Source organism: Uloborus diversus, chromosome 8, assembly GCF_026930045.1.
Source record: "Uloborus diversus isolate 005 chromosome 8, Udiv.v.3.1, whole genome shotgun sequence".
Classification (NCBI taxonomy): domain Eukaryota; kingdom Metazoa; phylum Arthropoda; class Arachnida; order Araneae; family Uloboridae; genus Uloborus; species Uloborus diversus.
The window spans coordinates 15428272-15451796 of record NC_072738.1 but is presented as its reverse complement, the minus strand read 5'-3'; the positions used below and the strand labels follow the sequence as shown (position 1 = coordinate 15451796).

The following is a 23525-nucleotide window of genomic DNA, read 5'->3' as shown; positions in this document are numbered from 1 at the left end:
TTTTCATTTGAGCCTAAAACGGAACTTGTAAATTCAATAGTTCTTTTACAAAACAAACAAATAATCCGAAAATTCGATTTTTGAAGAAATGAAGCAAAACATTTTTTTAGACAATATTGAGGATCTTATTCTAAAAAAGGGGGCAAATAATTATGTACTAAGACTAAGTTATATGTGTTGGAAAAACACTGTGGCTATGAAAAAATAAATAAAATACACCAATAGTTGACAACTATATGCAGGTAACGCATACCTTCCCCTACCTAAATACCTTTCACATTCAAGAATTTTCGGCCGTATTTCGTTTTTCGACTTAAAAGTTACCTACCGAGTTTGATTTTGAATAGATAATATTTTTGAGCAAAAGACTTTTATTTTCCCATTAGAATAAGAGAGATCTGGACAATAGAAAGAAAACTGAATGATTTCAAAAGGGTGAATTTGTATTTCCATCTTAATTTTATCATTAAAACGTATCTTAATAATTAATTACACTTACTGTCTTGGTTTTTATGTTGTCCTTGATGGGTGGTTGGAATGTTTGAGTGATGGTTCGTTTTTTTCCATTTTTGGTCGATTAGAATGGCAAAGATGTTGTGGGAAGTCTTTTCAATTGGCAGATTGCACAAAGCTGAGCAGCTAAGACCAGCTCTGCAACAACAGCATGCTCCGAAATATCCCTTCTTGCACAGACATGAGAGAAATCTGAAAAAGACGGGTTAGGCTGGTTCGTTTAATGTTGTAATTGGGGTGGGGGCCGAACCAATTTCAAAATTTTTGTTTGTCTTCGACCAACTCCACTCTGAGGCACTCTTCTCCTCTGCCAACTATTTTTTTACTTGTCGGTACTTGCGATACGAATGAAATGAAACTACTCTTTTGGTTGAAGACACGGAGTAGGAGACTAACAAAGACGGTTCACAGTTGCATTACATAACATGTTACTTTGACGAACAGGTAGAAATTGAATACTGTCGCAGGATGCCTCATTTCCATTTAGTCATTAAGAGCAACTAGCTCAATCTCTACAGCTTCGGCTAAAGCTTCGTGACTCACTTCAAGAAGGGTGGTTAAAGCCCTCGATCCGGGGCTTTAGACCAGACCACCTTTAGTCTGGTCAACCCAACACCTGTTCGTTTGAAAAACACGGCTCAGTTTCATCTTTCTTAAGCCAGACATAGGAACTAACTGCAAAGATAACGAATCTAAGAGCTATTCCATTTTTCCTCCGTTCAAAAAAAAAATTATAATAATTCTGAATACAAACTAACTGAACCTTGTCACTTTCCGGGAAGGTAATATTTTGAATGTTTAAGATAAAAGCAGCAAAAAAAAAAAAAAAAAACTATAAGTAGATCCACATGCTCTCCATCAACGATCACGATCTGTTGGGATATGTCCTTTTTCGATGGCGGTGGGGATAATGTTTCAATCTGTTTCTCTTGTTTTTTCTTTTTTTCAATGCCCTCGCGTCTAAACCTAAGAAGCAACTCATTACTGAAGCGTCGTTTATTACACGATTTGGAAAACCGCTTCTTCTGAAGCGTACTGATGTTGAGAACCCAAGTATAATCGTACTACTTTAGCGCGCAGTTGTTCTGGTACATCCAAACACAGTACGGACGTCCCACAGTCAGTCCAGTGCTCCAATAAAGTTTTAACATGAACATAAATCATTATACTCACCGAAAAAGCGCACAGCTGAATTGTTTACTGTGTTACAACTATGGTTTTCTTTTTTTTTGGGCTCTCCATTACTTTCATTAGAACCTGCTTATTACACAAGTATGCTCATAAACTAGGCAAAAATTTACTGATTCACAAAAACTGAAGTTTCTTTCAGCGTACATAAAAAAAATCCTTTGATACTTTACCTTTTTCAGATCTGTTGTAAATAAAGGCGAGCATTTTTTGCGTGGAAATTGAGACTTGCTAGTGAAAAAATGGAAGCATTTTGGTTACTAATGTTTCCAGGTGTATCCCTATTTTCCATTCTTTCAGCTTGAGTGATATGTTCAATAAGTATAGTACAGTCATTCGATAATATTGCACAGGAAGGCCCTTTTCATTCTAGGTTTCCCGCTCTGAAGCTTTACGTTTGATATGTTGAGCCTGAATAGTTTCATTTTCTTTTGCAAAAGGAATGAGTGAACTGTCATTTTCATTTATTCTTTGGTTCTCTGCTCGTCCGTCCTCGGATAATTGAATCTTATTACAGATTCGTCTAATATCAAAAATATTCTCTATTCACAATAAAACTCGGTAGATAACTTTCCTGTCGATAAATAGAATACGGCCGAAAATTCACCAATGTGAAAGGTGGGAAGGAATGTTCACTTTACCTGTATGGGGCTGCTGTCAACTATTGGCCTATTTTTTTCTTCTTCATAACCGAAGTGTTTCTCCAACACACTTACATAACACACACTAGAGTCTTATTATATCATTCTATGCCCTCTTTTTACTTTCTTCTATATCTAATATATAGAAAGAAGTATTGGATTCGTGCAAATTTTCCAATTTTGACGAATTTGAACGTTTTAAGGTGTTTTCAGTCCATTTAGACCATTTTTACTTTCTTCTATATCTAATATATATAGAAGGAAGTATTGGATACGTGCAAATTTTGAATTTTCACAGATTCGAACGTTTTGAGGTGTGTTGAGTCCATTTCGACCATTTTTGGAAAATGTCTGCCTGTCTGTGTGGTGTGTGTGTCACATATGTGTGTGACCAGTTTTTTGTAGCCGCTCTACACAGCAAAAACTACCGCATGAAATCGAACGAAATTTGGTGCACATATGCGCCCATTGGTTTTTGGCGCGAACTCCTCCAAGGGGGTAGAGCAATGGGACGTTTTTTGAGTTATGCTTGCCTGATATTCTTTAAGAAATAACTGGCGGAATCAGACAAAATTTGGTCCATATGTTGCCCCTAACAGGTACAGGTTCTGATTCAATTTTGGTGTCAATAGCTCAAACGGGGGTTGAGCTTTAGAACGTTTTTTGTCGTCAATTGTGACTGCTGTATCTCAAGAAATAATGAACGGAATCAAAATTTATCGACAAGTGCCCTTAGAGGGTATAAGAGCTGATTTATTTTGACGTCAATAGCTGAAAAGGGGGTGGTGCAAGGAGATACTACGGCGACGGTCCTGAAGAATACATGAAAAAAGTTTTATTAATGAATCAATTTCTTGTTGAATTAGTTTAGATATTTTTTCTTTCCGAAGTTCATTCCGAAGTTTTCATTTTCTAAAGAAAAAAAAACCTTCTTAAAAAAAAAGTGCCCCCTCCCCTGTGGGCACCCCTGCAATAAAGGATATTAAAAGAACTGAATATTTTGTCTCTTAAATAGAAGTGTCTCTTCTTCGGTTCGGAGGTGTAAGAGTTAATGCAGGGGCTTCCAAAGCGAGCGCCGTGGCATCCTGGGGTGCCACGAAGTGTCCGCGATATCAATACATGCTTGTGTAATAGAGATAGGCTGCGTGCCACGAAAAAATTTCAATACTTCAAGGTCAGCTGCGAAACAGAAAAGTTTGGGAACCCCAGATTTAATATCTACAGTATATTATAAGTCTGGGTATAAAAATCAAAACTATTAACATTTAAAATTCCCAAATGTTAGCATAGTTGCTGACATATTTTGTAAATTTCAAGAATTAAGTAAGTCATTACAAGGAGCGGGTTTTTACCGTTTTTATTGAACATATATGATAGAGTTGAAGCCATTTTGAAAAAGTTGAAATTTTGAACACAATGAAAGCATACGAATGCTTTGGTTTTCTCTGTAGCTTTTTATGAGAAAACTTGGTTAAATTTGATAGAACTGTTTCGAATGTCTGAAGCATCTTAACATCTTATACAATTGAAAACTGAGCGTATGTACCTTTGTATCTATGTCTAAGCTTCTTCTGCCAACGACAGAGAACCATTGAGCTATAACACTAAAGAGGAGAGAGAACTTCCCATTCTTCTACACTGAGGGCGAGTTTGGCAAAACCAACTGCATTATAAAACATCCTGTTTCTTTCTTAAAGACCGCTTCTTTTGCCACAACGATTTGAACATATTAAGGATTTGAAAAATGCATGGCAAAAGGCTTTACATGATAGAACTTGAGTTTAAATGCTAAAAGTGCGATTCTTTTGCCATACTCGCTTGGGCAAAAAACGGACCGATTAGTTCGCTCTCCGCTTAGTGTTACAGTTCATTGCAGTGAACTGACCATTCACCTACTCCTCCGATAATAATTAGGGGATATATCAGTTAAAAACTATTAGCAACTCCAGCGCTCGAATACGCTTCGATGATTTACAAACTGTCGAAAATACTAAAACATTGCATTCCACGTGTGTCGTGTCTGTTGACGTAAACATAGGCAGTTTGTTATGAGTATTTATTAACGCATTCGATGTGTCTTGGATTGCTTTCAGCAATAGAAAGTGTTTTGTCTCTTAATGGTATTTTCGAGCTTCTCAAAATAATGTTAGTCTTTATTATTTCCCTCTAAAAAGTGAGTTGACTGTCGTAAATGGCGTGAAATCCTAAACACAAGAAAACTCTGGATTAACAAACTTCGCATTTGCAAGTCTATTCGAAGCTTTTTTTTTTTTTTTGGAAGAGGATAACTTTATAATAGGTAATTTTTTTTTATTGTTTTGTGTGAATTTGAAGAATATGTTTTTTTTTTTTTTTAAATCTTAAGCTCAAAAGAAGGATAGAAATTAAATTCCTTGAATATATTATCGTGGAATGAAATGAAAAATGTTTAACGCTGAGAATTTTCATCGCCAAAATAGTGCGATTATAGTTTAGGGTTATAGTTTTAGTACTGTGCGAGCGAAGAACACTTGGCGAGATTTTGCATGTCAGTTGGAAACCATTTTTATTTTTTATCATGTGTGGATTAAAATGGTAGAAAGATAACGGAATTCCATAAGTTTAAAGAAATAATGGAAGATTAATTAAAAAGAAAACTACCACCATGTATCCGTGAGAATTTTATTGATGATGCATGACAGAATTAAATCATAATTCAGAAATTAGAAACATACCAAACCGAATGTAAAACAATTAGCGCTAGCCAAACAAAACAAAGAACTTTCATCTTTCTCTTTTGATAACACGACTGATAAACAAAGGTTTATTTACATGAAATATTTATAGTGTTCATATGGCTACAATAAAAATGTAGTTTCATCAAGAATTGATAAATTTCGAATTCAACATCGTGGAAATGGCTGCTTACAACAACGAACTACGAAATTTGTATTAATTTCTAATGTTTAGTAATGCTTCTTGGATTCTCATTTTTTTTTACATGGGCCAGAATATCCACAAGTCTTTGGAAATTGATTTAAAAAAAATAAAACAAAAAAGTCATGCACACAAACAAAAATTATTAGGCTTATTAGCATTTTCTACGCTACGGCGTGCGTTTGTTTTACCTTTTTCATCCGCCATTAGACGGTGGCTGCAGTGTCCCCTATAGTTTGTTGGAGTTGCGAATTAATTATGACACTTAGATTTCGACATAAAATCCCTATTTTTCGAAGGCTTTCCTCCATTCAATTTATTATTTAGGGCTTTATCTCAAATTTCCGCAACAATATGTTTTGGAACAAATCTGATATACCCCCCTCTTGGCGACTTTTTCCTGTTGGCGCCAAAAAAGCGTCGCCAAGAAAACTATGTATGACGTCATATGTCATACATCGTTCTTAGCGATGCTTTTTTAGCGCCAACAGGAAAAATTCAAATTATGTCATTAATTATTTAATGAAATTAATGCATTAATTTTCTTCCGTTGTTTCTCCGGGATACGAGCCCTCGGTCTCATAGTGCTTTCGTAATGAGACCTCGGCCGACTTTTAATATACATCACAGTCGGATATAAGTCACAGATCTCCTCCGTTCAGTATACAATAAAGTCACAGATTTTATGTAAAATTAACACCATTTTTGTGCTACAAAAATGCCAACCAGACCAAAATACAAACTACCAGAAACACACTAAAAACACAATAATTCAAAATATATTCACTTACCTTTTTTACTTTTCTTTTACTTCCTCACGTGAGGCAGTGCACATATGTTCCGCTCTTAGGGAAATTATCCCATTTTTTATTATCATTACTTTACAAAAATATTTAAATTATGTTTGTTTTGACAAAAAAAATTCCAAAAAAAACAACCTTATTTTACTTGTATTTTGTACTCCACCCAATTAATTTCGCGAATTATTTCCAAAAACTTTACAAACATATCCTCATTTTTGTATTCACAATTTTTCATTCAAAAATTTCAATTGATACATTTGGACAACATCACAAACCGAACTCATAATTAAAATAGAAAATTCAACTAAATTAACATTAAAAAACAACAAGAAAAAGAATACTCTAAAATAAAGTTTGAATTGAAACTTTATTTTAGAGTATTCAACTTAAAATCTCCCTAAGAGCGGAACATATGAGCACCTACCTCCTACCACAGAGACACGTGAAAAAAGACAGACTTCGAGAAACTACTTTCCAGCGTTCAAGTTGCAAAACCAGGGTTGCCAAGTTATCGCCTTATTGGCGATTTTCGTATCGAGCGAAAAATTAAAATCTCGCCAAGAGGGGGGCATATCAGAGGAGAGCCTATGTTTTTATTAAAATGTATAGTGGGGTGAAGACTGTTTCCGGACGCAACTTTTACAACTGTTTTGCAAGTGCAATGGCTCTCGCATTGCATCAATAAAAAATGGGAACTGATGTGATATACCCCACCCTTGGCGACTTTTTCCTGTTGGCGCCAAGAAAGCGTCGCCAAGAAAACGATGTATGACGACATACGTCATACATCGTTCTTAGCGATGCTTTTTTAGCGCCAACAGGAAAAAATCAGATAAAAAAACATGATCAAAGCAATTCAGAACACAATATATATAAAAACAACATAAAAGCACAACAAAAAATATCACGAATATATGCTTCAAAAATGTACAGGGCCGGGGTTTTTTGTAAACATATTAAAATACAATGAAATAAATTATTGTATTAATTACAAGTCGAAATTAATGCATTAATTTTTTTTCATCATTTCTCCGGGATACGAGCCCTCGGTCGGCCCTGCCTCGGTCTCATTACGAAAGTACTATGAGACCTCGGGCTCGCCAGGACCCCCCCGTTATCCCTCCGACTGTTAATATACATTACAGTCGGAGTATGGTCACAATTATGTATATTTATGTATACTAGGGGGCTATCGCCCCCTGCTCGCTATCGCTCGCCAACCCCCGGAACTGCTTACGCAGTTCCCTGTGGATCGCTTCGCGATCCATGCTCGCTTCGCTCGCTCGCTGTATGCCAATACATTAGCCTAGCTAAAATTTTCCGTAAAAATTAAAGTTGGTAATTGCATTTAGGTCACCATCCATTTAACCAATATGAAAATTACGTTCATAATGTTAATTTGTCTGCTTTAGCCAGATTTTCGACAGTTTAACTTTGCTGTATGTAAGATGACTGCCTTGGCAATGTGCACAACTTTACCATTATAGATACAAAAGTGTCTGTCATTGCTTTGGAGAGATTGCACTTCTACCTGTTGGTCCGCGGAAGGTATTTTATTTCCCTTCTACCACCCATTGGAAAACCAATGAAGGCATTCCCCTATCCGCCACCTGGGGACGCGCCCTCTAGGGGTTACAGGCTCCCCCGAGGGATGTATTTACATTATTTACACTCTTATATATTTACATATTTACACTCTTATATATTCTAATGTGAGAAAACTTCCTCATATACACAATTAAAAATGTCCCGTTTGGGAGCCACAACTGACACTGCTTCAAAAGATCTTGTTCTTGATAATGCCACATAGAGCTGGCCATGACTAAAAACAGGCTCAGAGAGCACCAAACATATTTTCTCAAACGTTTGTCCTTCTTGTTGTTATTCTGAATCCTTGCCACGTCACGAACAAAAAATGGTTTAACTAAAAACGCGAAAACTCGCCAAGGCTACTTTGCTTGCACAATACTAAAACTACTATAACCCTAAACAAATTTGGCGAAACCTTTCAGCTGAGAATAAAAGGAATAAAGTAAATTCTTTCTCGGTTATTCATTTTGAACTGAACTGTCGTACTGAAGCAGAGAATAGACGACGCTCAAAGCGCCTGCGCTTTCAAAACAACATTGCCGATGAACATGATTGTGGAGCAATGTGTGAAGAATGCGAATTTTGTGGTGCTCTTTATTGGCAGAAAGAGCGTAATACTGCAAATAAATATACTAAATGTTGCCATGACGGAAAGGTGCGGTTACCGGCATTGTGTGACGCACCTGATCTGTTGAAGGAACTGCTGACTGAAAATTCCCCAGCCGCTAAAAATTATCGGCAGCGAATCAGAGAATACAACTCTGGAAATGGCTCGTCTTAAATTGGATTCAAGAACGGTTTCCTGCCTTCTTTGAGCTTTTCTTTGCTGATTAAGGTTGAAATGGGCCACAGCCCGACTCAAACTCATCTCAAAAAAAAAAAAAAGTTCGTTGAGTATTCTGTGATTCAAGATTTCAAAACAACGTAGAAGTTTGTTTACATGATTTATCGGCGAAGTGTTGCCAACAGAGGTTTAGAAATTCACCCCTTCATTTGCCGGCACGTAAGAGAATTATATATATAGATTATGCATATTCATGTGTATGTACACCCAAGGGTGGCTCCTTCCGTTCAGTGTACAATAATGACAGTTTTAAGTGTGAAATATGCACCATTATTGTGCAGATTTATTAATAAAATTCAGCATTTTTAAGAGTACAACCGAAAGAACTTTCAATTGTTAACTTAAAATTCAGTACCTAAAGGAGGCACGTTAATGTCTAAATAATTCGTGGCATCGATAAGGATTAACTTTTAGAACAAAATAACCAAACTATTTTTGTAAAATTAATTAACATACAGTAAAAATAAAGTTAAAAGCTACAAGAACCCCTCAAGGATTTGTAAAAAACAAAGAATTTCCGAAGTGAGAATTTTTATGTGAATTCTAAAATAAAGAACTTACCTTTTTATGGTATAAATCCTCACACTCAGTCCAAAACAAAACATCATCTGACAATGGCGCGTTATAGATACACACCACGTTGGAGTTAACTTTTAATTAACCTTCAAGTTTGAAGAAACTGGCATTTTCTAATGTTTTTACTTCAAAACACAACTACTGAATCTAAACTAACACAAAATAAGCATTCCTGTAAGGTATATTGCACAAAACAACACGTATCTCTCCTGCGTAAAACCAAGAACCCAAGTAAACAAGTTCGGACAAGTTTGCCTTCGCGTTGCCAACCACAGGTTAGTTTCACCAGGGATGCCATGCTTAAAAATTTATCGCCTCATTAGCGAGAAAAATATTTCAATTTTGTGCAAAAAATCGGATGTCGCCAAATGGGGGGGGGGGGTATATCACATCTGTACCTAAAAAATGATCTGGGGACTCGTGCCTCTGTGGTAGAAGCTTTTTTGTCTTCGAAGCCGGAGATCGTGGGTTCGATTCTCGCCGGTCCCTTGGGTGTTATTTCTTTCTCTCGTGTTGTAAATCTTTCATGTGTGAGTCCGGAGGCAAGGCGCTTGGCACGCAGTCCTCTGAAGCTGTATAGTTTCTAAATAAATAAAAATGAACTCGCCAAAAACCACGCCAAATTAATTCGCAACTCCAACGAACTGTAGGGGGCACTGCAGTCACTGACTAATGGCGAACGAAAAAACTAAAACAAACGCATGTGGTAACGAAGAAAATGGTAATAAGTCTAGTAAATTTTGTTCGTATGCATGATTTTTTGGCTTTATTCTTTTAAAATTAATTTTCAAAGTCTTGTGGATATTCTGGCCCACGTAGAAAGAAATGAGAATTCAAGAAGCATTACTAAACGTCAAAGATTAATGCAAACTACGTAGTTCGTAGTTCTAAGCAGCTATTTCCACGATGTTGAATTCGATATTTAGCGATTCGTGATAAAACTAAATAATAATTGTGGGCTGACAAGAATAACAATTAATGCTAGAAAATTCAATATGACATTAAAAATTATTATCGAAAGAAGATGATACTTTTTTGCCTTGCTTGGCTAGCGCTTATTGTTTTGCATTTGTAGCTGAGTTATTTCTCTTGAATTCCCGAATCGGTTAATTTAAAATTTTTCTGTTTCGATTTTTCTAATTTCTGAGCTACGATTTAATTGTGTCATGTTATGCGAATCATCAACAAAATTCTCACGGATATATGGTGGTAGTTTTCTTTTCAGTTGATTGACCATTATTTCTTTTTACTTATCGAATTCTGTAATCTTACTACCATTTTATTCCACTCATGATAAAAATTAAAAATGGTTTAACTAAAAACGCGAAATCTCGCCAAGGATATTAGCTCGCACAATACTAAAACTATAACCCTAAACAAATTTGGCGAAACCTTTCAGATGAGAATAAAAGCAACAAAATTAATTCTTTCTCGGTTAAACATTTTTCATTTCGTTCTACGATAATTCACGAAAAAAATTTTGCATACTGTCTATTCCAACTAAATGCTGCTGTAAAATATGGTTTGTTAAATTAATTTAAGATTTAAAAAAACCCATATTCTTACAAATTCACACAAAACAATAAAATTTTTACCTGGTATAACGTTATCCAAGTTTGTTAATCCAGAGTTTTCTGGTGTTAACGCGCTTTCATCATTTCTCAATCAAATCACTTTTTAGAGGGAAATAATGAAAACTAACATTATTTTGAGGAGCTCGAACACTTTCTGTTGCTGAAAGCAATCCAAGACACATCGATTGCGTTAATAAATAATCAGAACTAACTGCCTATGTTTAATTCAACAGACTTACGTGAAACGCAATGTGGCAATGTTTTAGTTTTTCCGGCAGTTTTGTAAATCAATGAAATAACAATTTTTGTTTAGAAAATAAAAATAAGAAAGTAGAAGTCATCATGTACGCTACATAGTATCACTCCTCAGTTATGCACTCCCAGATGATGCTGGCCCATTAACGTGAAATGATATGAAATGAAACAGTTCGAGAATCGGGAGCTTCTTGAACTTGACTTCTGCATGATTTATGACTGATATCCTCTAAATTTCCTCCTAGTTTTCGTTATTTATAATTTTAAAATGCATTTTTTAAGAGCTTTCAAACTTTTCAACCGGATCAAAATGTACTCATCATCGGCCTCTCTCAAAGGTAATTATAAATTCAAAAATATCCATGTAGTTTAAAAATATTTACCTTTTTGGCTATTTATAAAAATTTTAGCAGTTTTCAAGAGGGAATGTTATTAATAGTGATGGTTTTTTATTTCTGTTCTTTTTATGTTATGTTTCATGTAGGCTAGATTATCTTTGATTGTTCGGTTACCTTATCTATTCGATAACGTGTTATATGAGGAAAAAGCTTTTTTTAACACTTGACTGGCTTTTTCTTTTAGGAATATTTATCCCTGTAAAAAAAAATCATTGTTTCCTTTTGCTTAAAAACAGTTTATTATTATCTGAAAACTTGCCATTCCCACCCCCCTCAAAAAGCTATATATTATTTATCATGAGTAATTCAGCAAATAGTTCTTCAAGTCTTGTTGGTAAGAGATCATCTCAATTTTTAATGAAAATAATTCTATTTTTGAATGATATATTGCAGTGGTAGCTATCAATTTTATCACTGAATTAAATGAAATCCCATTACAATGTACTTTAAAGGACCCCCCCAGGACTGCGGAGTTGGAAGAAAAATGACTGACCCCGACTATTAGAATTTTAGGGTCTCCCATTCCAGCTCCTTTGTCTTAAAATCAGTCCGCCTCTGACTTCACTAATGCGGTAGACTGCACACTCAAAGGGACAATGACTGACTCTGAATCCTAGAATTTTGCAGCCATCAACTGTGACGCCAACGCCAAAGATTTTAAAGTCTTTGACTCCGACTCCAAAATTAACCCAACTCCATAGCTTCTACTCTACGGCCGCAGCCCTGGTTGTAACAAAAATTTCATTGTAATGGAGTTCAAGCAATGTATCTAAATCAAGACTGAAACTTTGTTTCTAGAGAAAATCAATATTTTGCTGTACCACTAGCACAGCCAGGATTTCCTCTTTGAGGGGGGGGGGGGGGGGGAGTTAGTCATAGCAGTTCTTGAATGTATATACATCAAAAAACCAGGATTAGCAATATAACTTAAAACCAAGACAAAGGCGGCTGGTGCTCAAAATAAGGGGGAGGGATCAAAAGAGGTAAGGGAGGGGAGGAGGAGCTACCCCAAAAGTTTTTTTCCCTCGATTTTAGTAAATTTGAGCTATATGTTGTGTATTCACATTTTACTGATTAAGTGACAACTGAAAAATGTGAAATGTGACCTAGAAAATTGGAGTGAATGATCACTAAATTCCATTCTTTTGAAAAAGCATGAAAAAAGTCCATTTATTTGAAATGTTTTGTTTTTATTTTCATGAAATAAATCAATCTACCAGTAAAAAAATCCTTTTTTAATCGATCATTAACTTTTAACTCTAAAAAGTGAGGGGGCAAGGCCTCTTTACATTTGGCTGTGAGGGGAAAGTCGCCCCCTTTCCCCCCTGCACGAGACACATATGAACCAAGAGTACAAGGGTGACGATTACCACCCTCCGGGCTGTATCAGAGTGGTTCTCTTATGCAAAAGGAATAAACATGAAAAAGATAACTTTTATGAATAATGTGTATCTTATTTACAAAATATTTTGTTGCCTCAAAGCTAACTATACTTTATACTGCTTATAGTATCACATAAAATGTTTTTTAAAAATTCAGTTTTTATTAAACAGGCGTTTCGATAAAGTTAAGAGTGCAGAGTGACAAGGACAGGGAGCTTTGTATTTTTTTATGGAAAGGGGGTGAGACAAAGACCATATACTCAACATACAGTAGACCCTCGTTTTACTCGGGGCTTATGTTCCACAGAAATGCCGCTTAAATTGAGACCTAATACTAGTGTTAAAGTTAGGAATTTGGTACTGTAGATTAAGAATACTTCATTCTGGTGATGACTAATTGTATAATAAGTTTAATGTGTATTTATATCAACTTTTATGCACAACATATATAAAGAAAACATAAATTAATTTCATGTTCTGTATGTAAAGAGGAGCTGGCTATGGCTCTTTTGGCAGTCATTAAGAATTTTTCTCTGTAATTCTTTGCAGAGCATTAAAGCATCTGTGATCAACTGCGTTATTTCCATGATAGAATCTTCCTACTGACAAATCAGAAAGATCATTTCTATTGTCTAGGAATGGCTCAAAATTTCAATGTGAACGTTTTTGGTTTTGTGTCATCAAAGTCGGTAATCCTCATTGGTTTTGGCCTCCTTTGTCACTCCCAAAAGCTCTTCTTCCAATGAGTTCTGAACTGTGTGAGTTTAATAACTTTACTTCTGGAAAGAGCTCTGGAACCAATCACATGAAATGTCTCCAGGGGCCCAAGTTCGGTGATCGTATAAATCTGCAAACTTAAGAAGTTTGGATTTTGAAAGAGAGAAAAATTTTATCTGTTTGCATTGGCACATCCGCGTAAAACCAAAATTCATCTGCGTAAAATAAAATAAAGGTATCAAATCTTAAACCGCTTATAATCGAACCCGCATAAAACGAGGGTCTACTATATATCATTTTTAAATTTTTTTCATCTTTGCATTCACTTCTGTAAGCATTTTTAAAAAAGTTTTCCCTTGAAGGGCTGAGGGAAAGGGGTAAAAAAAGTACCAAGTCCCACTGGGCATTGACTGTATTTTAAAAAGAAAAAAAAATTTCTTTTTCACTCCTTATATATCATAGTACAGAAATAAAATTGCTATATTGCAAAAAAGTAATTTAAAATACAGAAAGCACGTGCGTTCTTGGCAAGCAATGCTAAAGTTACAGCTAAATAATATTAACCTTTAACAGAGGAGGTGCGTTCAAAAGTTCATCCGATCACCCCTATTTAATTTTCAGTCCGATTAAATAGTTTTCCCCCCAATAGGTGTTTGTTTTATGACCCTGAACACCCCCCTTGCTTATCAGTATCTTTAGGCAAATGCATCTGGTTTAAATTTCATTGCCTTCTTAGAAGCGGTCTGTGAGACCGCTCCTGCACTTCAGTGTAACAATTTTCGGTAGTAGTAGACGTTTAGAAACCGCGGATATAGATTCATTTAATCTTATCCACATTATTTGGAAGAGATGCAAAATATTCTAGATGAGGTTAAGAGTTGTTTGAAATGTTCACAAACGTTACACAATGATGTTCTATGGTCAATGAACGCTGAATTGTTCCTTGAAATTTGACGCGAAATACGAACAGTTAAAGGGCTGTCAAAAATTTCCCGTAACGTGATATAACCAATTTGCTGGTACGAAAATGTTCTGTATATATTAGAGAATTAAATGAAATTAAATGAAATCATTAATAAATAATAGATACGTTTTTATTACGAGTAAGATACTTATTTACTACAGCATATGATTTTATTGAAAAATCTTACTACTCTTGCAAAATTTCCTCGGAAAAGGTATATTTCAATTAAAAATTCAAAAATATTTTTCACCTTGCTAACAAAACTTCAAAGAATCTCTGTGGGAAATTAGAGGAATATATCATAATTACAAGATTTTCAAAAAATTTGCAAATGAGACCTCACGTCTCTGTTACGCCCTACTTTTTCACCTTCCGTGTTACAGGTTAATAAATAAAAAGTACTTATCGCTTATGTACTTATCGCACTTTAAATATTATTTGCTTAAAAAATTCTATTGCTTAAAAATTTTAAAATAAATAATATTTAAATGTAAAACTTATCTGAAGTAGTTGAAGTAGAGCTTATGCAGGCTGGCTGAAGAATTGTCTAATATCTATCAATGTAGTGCAAAATTGCCCAGGAACTCATAAAACTTTTTTGTTCAGACTAATAAAAAGCAGCATTGAACCAAAATGTCAGTTTTCTTGCAGAGGTCTCTCGATCAACCAATTGAAGAAAAATTTTCATTTGCTCATGCAAAAGCTATATTTTTGAAGGCTGAAAAGCTAAATAAAAAGTAAGAGTTCTTGCAAATAAATTGCTGCAGGTTTTAACTGGACTCTTTGTGCCCCAAGGACAAAATGAACCAAGAATCCCAGTCACATGTCCGAGTTTCAAATTCTATGCTTCCCTCCCTGTTCTTTTCTCCCCTCTTATTATTGTATTGCTGAGGCCGCACTCTCAGAGTTTCTGGGAAGGGGGGGGGGGGGGGGGGGGTTGGCTGTGGGTAGCTAATCCTGTGTGTAATGCCAAAGATGCTTCCTACCCTATTCTTCAGACTCGTCAAGTAGTAACACCTCTTCTCTATTTCCCATGTGGTGGAAATTCCTGGAAGTGAAACAGCTGTGCACATTTCTTTTCAATTGTCCCTCACATCACCTGCCATTTTCTAACCTTCTGTACACTTCCTGTTTTGGTCTGATTTTAAGATATAAAGTTTACACATGACCTGATTAGTATAGCTTATTTAAGTGTATTTATTTCGTGCATGGGTCAATCCATGTCACTTCAACCCAGTCATGACACCCATAGTCTCAGATTTTGGTGAAATTTGGCACAATTGTTCCTTTTATAAAGTTATGAGAGAATGCAAAATTTTTTTGCTATATCTCAAACGGTTTAGATTTTATGGAATGTCAAAGTTTTCTGAATTTTACGATTTTTGCCGATGGCGCGCGTGAAAACTAATTTGCATTTATGCAGAAAATAAATTATAACTTCCCTATTTACCAACGAATATTGTTGAATTTTTTTTTTTTAATAAACCTGATTATGCAAGGATTACAGAAAAAATACAATTTCATCAATAATTATCAATAAAAAAATATAAAAAATTCCTAAAGTACAATTTATTAAGTTTTTTGAGAAAGTTTTGAGCTATACTTAAAATGAGATATCTCCAAATGGGTAGTAAATAATCCCTCCATTTTTTTTTATTTCTGATCTAAAAGATGTATTTTATCACATAAAAAAATAATTTAGGTGGTTTTTACACTCCTTCATTTCAACAAGGGGCAGAAAACATTTTTTAAGATAGCTGCATAAAGAAAAAAAACATTAACACCAGCCTTGCTCTCAAAGGGTAAAAATCTGACTACTATTATGCAATTTCGTCTGGATGAAAAATTAGATTGAATATACAACACATAAATGGTAAAAATTACATTTAAAATTTGTGATTACAAAAATTAGGTGCAATGATGAACATCCGATGAACATGTTTATTGCAATGAAAATCATCAACTTACCTCAAGGAACATACATAATGTTAAAAAATCTTTTAACTGCAGATAAGTGAACTAATACTTTCAAAAATTGAGCTGACAATATCCCCCCCCCCCTCTTTTTTCTTCTATTTATGATCTTAAAAATTCATTTTATCACATTTAAAAATCACCTTTGTAATTTTTCCCTTCCTTTATCATTTTTTTAATCTTTAAAGATAGAAATTGTTTCAACTAACTTCTCTGGGAACTTCAAAACCAAAATGTTAAGCCAAAAAAAAAAAAAAAAAAGAAAGAAAGAAAGAAAAAAAAGTGATCAACCAGGATAATCCACTGTTATTCATCTTTATTCATCAAGTAATAAATAAGAGCTCCCCCTCCCTTCCTCCTACACTTCCAAGTGATGAATAAAAATAAACAAAGTAGCTGCACAAACCCCTTGAGAGGCCCAATGAGCCCCTCCCCTCCCTTGAGAGCTCATACATGAAACTTGTCTGAAAAAGTTAGGTCTTTTTGAAACAGAACATATGGCCTTAGACTTGTGTAAAATATACAAGTTCATACCACATATTATATGATTGGAGATTGTGCAGTTGCACTTAGGGTTTCCCACACATGAAATCATCATAGAAACAGAACTACAAACCTTAACCAGTCAGTCATTCAAAAGCTGTTGCTTGAGTAACACATATGATTGAGTTTAATACTTTAACTGATTCTTATTTCCAATTACAGTATTTTTAGTTGTAATTAGAAATTAAAAGTTTTTGTTCTAATATTGTCGTTTAAAAAAAAATTGTTAGTAAAATTTTGATGGCTGCATGGCTGTAAACTAAAAATGGAGACATGTAGCGTTGGAGAAGTTACGCATAGTGATTGTCATTTGTTGAGTTTTGTCAAGAAAAAGGACACAAAGAGTACTAAAAACCTCTCTGAATCTGAGTTAACTTTATTGAAATTAAGAACAGGTGCAAGCAATGAGTTAAAAACTCTTTGTCTTCATCATCAATGTGTGTATTTGCAAAAGTATGAATTTTTACAAAAGTGTTGTTGTGATCCTTTTGAAAGACACAAATCTTCAATTCAGAAAGGACTTCGCATTGTAACTTTAGAACTAAGTAGGACTATTTCAGCAAAAGGATTTCAAGTGAAACCAGGACAGAAGCTTTGTGCGAATTGTAGGAACAAGTTTTCTCAATTGAATGAATTTTCTGACGATATTGAAAAAACCAGTGAAAGCAGAAATTCCTCAGAAGAAGAAGATGATGGATTGAATCTTAATGAGTTAAAAAAATTACAAAAAAAAAGACAAATCGAGGAACTGAATTCTTCTTTGCATGATATTGGATGCTCCCCAGTGAAATTACATGCACTTGGAGAACACAGCAAACCATCTTATGGCAAAGAAAAGCTACAGAGAGTGCATGAAACTGTAAAAGAAAAAATTCAAAATATTCTTGAAGTTAATTTGCCAGAAGAAAAAGATGTCCCAGAAAAAGATAGTATTCAAAAATCCAAAGATCTAGATCAACTTATTTCCATTATTAAGGAAGACTTAAGCAATGCTCCAAAAAAAAAAAAAAAAAAAAATTCAATTGTTGACAATTCCAGCTGCATTGATGTGGCCAAAAAGGAAAATAATACAGACTTTCAATGCTTTTGATTACACAGTTCGCAAAGCACAAAAACTGTTTAAAGATAAAGGTTTTTTAGCAGAACCGGAGCCAAGACGGGGGAAAATGTTAAGTTCTGAAACTATTCAATTAGTAGAACAGTTTTATCAAAGTAGCGAACATTCTAGAATTCTGCCTGGAATGAAGGATGTTGTGAGTGTTCGAAAAAACGTTTACGAAAGAAAACGCTTAATTTTGTGTAACCTCAGGGAACTGTATTTAAAATTTAAAATAGAATACCCAAATATGAAGATAGGTTTGTCCAAGTTCTGTTCATTAAGACCAAAGTGGTGTGTTTTGGCTGGTGCTAGTGGCACACACTTAGTGTGTGTATGCACAATTCACCAAAATGTAATTTTGCTAATTAAGGGGGCGGGAGTGGTAGAAGATTATAAAAAACTTATGTCCTTCATTGTTTGCCAGGACACAAAAAGAGAATGCATGCTGCGACATTGTGATGACTGCCCATCAAAAACCAACCTAATCCAGTTTTTAGAGTCTAAATTCGAAAATTATGAAAATGAAGAACTTGTTGAGTACAGCCAGTGGGTTACTACAGATCGTACTGAAATGATAAGATGTTCAAGCTCAGTGACAGAATTCATTGATATATTGGTTGAAAAATTGAACAAATTGATTCCACATGCATTCATAGCCAAATCGCAAACTTCATTTTTCAAAAATTTAAAAGAAACTGTTTCATCATACATTGCTGTAATATCAATGGATTTTAGCGAAAATTATGGTTTTACAATACAAGATGAAGCTCAAGGTTACCATTGGACCTCACAGTCATGTACTATTCATCCTGTTATGATCCATTGCAGAGGTCCAAGTAATGAAAAAAATATTTCATCACTTTGCATAATATCTGATGACCTAAAACATGATGTAGCTATGGTGCATAAGATTCAGGAAATAGTAATAGCATTCATTAAAGAGAAACACCCTCAAATCAGGATTGTTCACTACTTCAGTGATGGATGTGCTGGGCAGTACAAAAACAAGTTCAATTTTATAAATTTGTGCATGCACGAGAATGACTTTCAACTAAAAGCTCAGTGGTCATTCCACGCAACTAGTCATGGAAAAACGGAATGTGACGGAATAGGGGGTACTGTCTGTCAAATGTGGAGCCAGAAAACACAGTTATCAACAAGAGCTAGGCAAAGAAGTATTAACCACAAATGATCTTTTTGAGTTTTGCAAAACTAGCTTCAAAAATATTCACTTCCAATTAATTTCTAAACAGGAAGTCGATTTAACTCGCCAGACTTTAGAAAGTCGATTTAAATCAGTAGAAACTCTTCCCGGAACAAGAATGTTCCACAATTTTCGACCATTGGATAATTTGGGAAACATTGAAGCAAGAAGAATTAGTAGTGATGAAAAACCAGCTCTCACTTTCAATCTCTACAACAAACAGCAAACTTCAATTGTGAAAATAGAACAGTTGTATTCTGGGTGCTTCATCGCAAGTATATATGACAATTTGTGGTATTTTGGCATGGTGAATGAGGTAAATGAAGAAGAAAAAGATGTTACTGTAAATTTTATGCATCCTCATGCACCTTCGCCATCATTTTTCTGGCCAAATAGGGAGGATATTTGTGCAGTCCCTATTACTCATGTCCTTGCAGTTGTGGAGCCCCCCAAAACAACAACTGGAAGAACTTACCAATTTTCTCAAAACCCAGTGGTGCCAGATTTAAGAACAGTAAATACGGGACAGGCTCCTAGGAGTGAAAAGGGGGGAGGGGAGGATATTTTTGAGACGTCTCTGTAAATTTAATCTCAACAAAGCATTAAACCGCACAAAATGTCACCTATCAAAGTATAAAAAGTCGTTTTCATTGCGAATGACGACGCATGCACAGAGATATATTTCCAATATTAGTCGATGAGCAAAGAAAAAGCAACTATTCGGCCTCTAATGGTCTGCTGCAAAAACAAAAACATACAAACCAAATCAAAACGAAAACAATTTTTGCGTTCGCTGCCACATTATTTTCTTATTGCTCATTATTTTTTTGTTTTACTTTACTTTTTCCCTTAAAATAATGTCTCGTTCTGTAAAATATTGTTATCAGTTGGACTGGAATACGGGACTTTAGCCGTCCCGTATGGAAGTTCCTCGGGAAGTGGGACAATTTTTCAAAATACGGGACTGTCCCTTGAAATCCGGGACGTCTGGCAACCCTGTATGTTCGTCATAATGAGATTTCACTGCCCCATGCAGATCAACCGTGAAGGTTGATCTGCATAGGTTCGGTTCTACTAATTTCTAGTTCAATGATTTTGTTACGCTTCTCTTAGCCATTAATAACAAACAGCTTTCAAAATTAATTAGTGCTCCGCTGATCAAAGAAGGTGAAAACTAACCAAATTAAAGGTTTTTACTGAGAAGTGTGCGCAAGTGTCATTTTGACCCCTTTGAGGAAAAAATGATTGAAAATACATATATTTTTACTGAAACAGCAGAAACTAAAAATAATGTCTCCTGGCACATATCATTGAAAGAAGTTAAAGTATTCATGATTCATAATTACAAGAAGTTGAAGTAATTTATAATATAGTGCATAAAAGGTAGCATTAATGGCTAGTTTCTGTAATGTAACTGAAACAGCACAGGGTTTTTGAGAATATTTTGAACTTTTTTTTGAATACTTCATTATATGAGTCAGTGAGAAGCAAAGGGATGTAAGTGACAAAATTGAAAATTTGGAGATAACCATTACAAATGGTATGTGAACCTCTCCTCTCTATTTTGGGACAAGAGATAGTACTAGTAGCCCTGGTAGGTGCTGTTATACAGCATGATTTAGAAAAAAATTTCAATGAAAGCCTACCTAGAGCATAAATCCCTTTGTTTCTCATTGCATCATGTGTCCTTAAAATATTTGCACCCTTTAAATAAACTATTTATTGAAACATGTTGATTTTTACAAAATTATGTTGGTAGATTTCTTCTCAGAGGGTCAAAATGCCCCCCTCAATCCCTTTATTTCTAGGCATACAAAGAATGCCATAATTCTAGTGTCTATTATTTTTCAGTTATAATTTGTGTTTCCCCAAGACCAAAAAAGGGGCAAGCTACTTCCAGATACACTTTAATCAATTAAAAGGGAATTTTTTAATTAAAATTTAGTAGCTGAAAAGGTGCTTTTTAATTTTCTTGTGTACAACATGCATATAAAACAAAAGTACAGTGAAATCCCGTTACAACGAACTTCAAGGGACTGCAAATTTTGTTCGTTGTAACTGGAATTTTGTTGTAATGGAATTCAAATAATGTAATGGCAGTTATATAGGGACTGAAAATGTAGTTCGTTAAAACCAAAATTTCGTTGTATTGGTATTCGTTGTAACGGAATTTCACTATATTTTTAAATGTTTCTTTTTTCTATAATAAAAATGCTTTTTAGGTTTTTATTTGAAAAGTGTGCAAAAAGCTGAAAAAATTCAGGTAAGGGGTAATGATGAAGTTATTTTCAGAGCCAGGCTTTGTTTATTTTTGTGATGAAGTTTTTTTAAAACTTCAAAAGAGCTGGTGGCCCAAATAGAATGCTAGACTTAATTTAATACGGCCTTTCCCTTTTAAGTTACCTAGCACAGCGCCCTCCTAAAAATTGCCTCGGGAGAAACACTATTATAATAGCTCAGCTTGTTACATTTTGCTTTAATTTGAATTTCCTGAAACATGTTTAACTTTAAACATTAAAATTTTATTTTCACAAAGCACTAATTTACAGAGTTCTTGTGAAGCCGGGGGTTAGTTCTCCCTCCTGAGCCGATTAAATGACAAGCCTGTCTCGATTATGTTTTATGTTTTATTTATTTTAAATCAATTCAAATAAAGTTTGCTAGAAATCTGTGAACCTGTTTTGCAAAAAAAGGTGAAAAATCAAGGTAGCCCTTTACATTGATAAATATTCTTTAAAACAAAGAAATGAAATTAATCAGTCCAAAGGGTTAATGAAAAGAAAAGGTTTCAGAAAAAATTTAACTTTTTTATTCTGGTAAGCAGCTTTTTGCGGCGTTTAAATAAAATTAATCTAATTTCATGCTTTGAAAATTCTGGTTTTCTTTTTTACTAGCTCAACTTCATGTACAAAAGGAAATTAAAAATGGAGTTGCTGTTGTGAAATTTGATTCACCTAACTCGAAGGTAAGCAATTTGAACCCTTTTTAATTGTTTTCAAGTCTTTTTGTTTTTTGCTAATACATGCATATATTGTATAGGTTGGCTACAGTTCAGTAGTCAAATGTGCTGTAATGAAAAATTAAATATTGTGGTTTTCTTAAATATAAAATTAGATGATGGCATAAAAAAGATAAGATAAAGTAGGATATTTTTAATAGAAGGGAAAGAATGCCTTTGTTTGTTTTATGGAATAATTTCCTCAGATCGATTGTAAAGTTTACAAAAAAAAAATGTATGCATAAAATTTTAGTTTGCTGTTGTTTTTATTCTAGATGATGGAAACATTTCATGTTTCAAGGGGGAAAAAACAATTTATAGACATACTGATAATAAAAATATATGTTAGGAAAGAAGAAGCACAGGGACACTTCCTATAGAATTCTTTTTTCAAACCTAATAGATTTTTGTTTTGTGTAGGCATTTTATTTTGGATGCTAAGAAGCTAATGTTCATTTCACAAATGATTAATTATGATTCTAGTAACTTAACAAATGTAAAAATAATAATAGTAATAAATTTAAAAGCATAGTACTATCAAATGGCCTCTTCACATGTTTTTTTCAATACTATGATCAATAAAAAAGAACTTATATTTTTTAAACTTATAACTTATTTTTAAAGATTAAATAAAAATTACACAAGTTCTCAAGAGAAAAACTTACCAGTAGAACTAGTCTTTAATGTTTGATGAAGTAACTGTCTAGAATTTTTTCTTTATTTGTTGTGTGTGTTGATCTAGACCTGAATTGGGTCCACTTTACTGCCTTTCACAAAATTTCATATAGTGAAAGTGCAAAATTTTGTTGATATCATTTAAAAATAAAAGTAACAAGTGACAAAAATCGTAACAGCGAAATCAAACCCTTTCCTAAAATCACTTTTACAGAAGTTAACCCTTTCTGTGCAGAAGAATAAAAATCAGAAGTTTTTTGACACAGGGTGGTTCATTATGTTTCATTTTCCTAATTTTGTGACAATTATGTTCAAAAATTGTGCCAAAACATTCCTTATTTTTCCAGTAAGTAGAGGCTCGATTTAGACACGGGTTTTTGATTTTTCCCCAATTTTCCTCCTAAAAGTTAGGGGCTTCAACTTATAGTACACAAGATCGACTATGCCTTAAGGTATCCTGATTTTGAAAGCAATTTCATTTTTAGTTGGCTAAAATCAATTTCCAAGATTCCCCACTTTTAGGCTTTAATTTACTCGAAAGCTAACATTCGATATTACCTTTGCATGCAAATTTTAAAGATTAAAGGTATTCATTTTCGTACTGTTATGCTTACACGTTGAAAAATTTGCACTTCTTCATCGATTAAATTGATTTCAAAATTTCATTGAGA

At 34.3% G+C, this 23525-nt stretch overlaps 1 protein-coding gene across 1 annotated transcript in view; it reads left to right on the top strand.

Moving 5' to 3' along the window:
• The first annotated feature begins 11081 nt into the window (after nucleotides 1-11081).
• The window catches only part of LOC129228182 (trifunctional enzyme subunit alpha, mitochondrial-like), a 57439-nt gene continuing 44995 nt past the window's right edge, over nucleotides 11082-23525 (top strand). Inside the window, exons 1-2 of the mRNA XM_054862843.1 lie at nucleotides 11082-11238; nucleotides 22076-22146. Of these exons, the coding sequence (XP_054718818.1) occupies nucleotides 11169-11238; nucleotides 22076-22146 (141 nt within the window). The 5' untranslated portion in view covers nucleotides 11082-11168. The remainder of the gene's footprint in view (nucleotides 11239-22075; nucleotides 22147-23525) is intronic.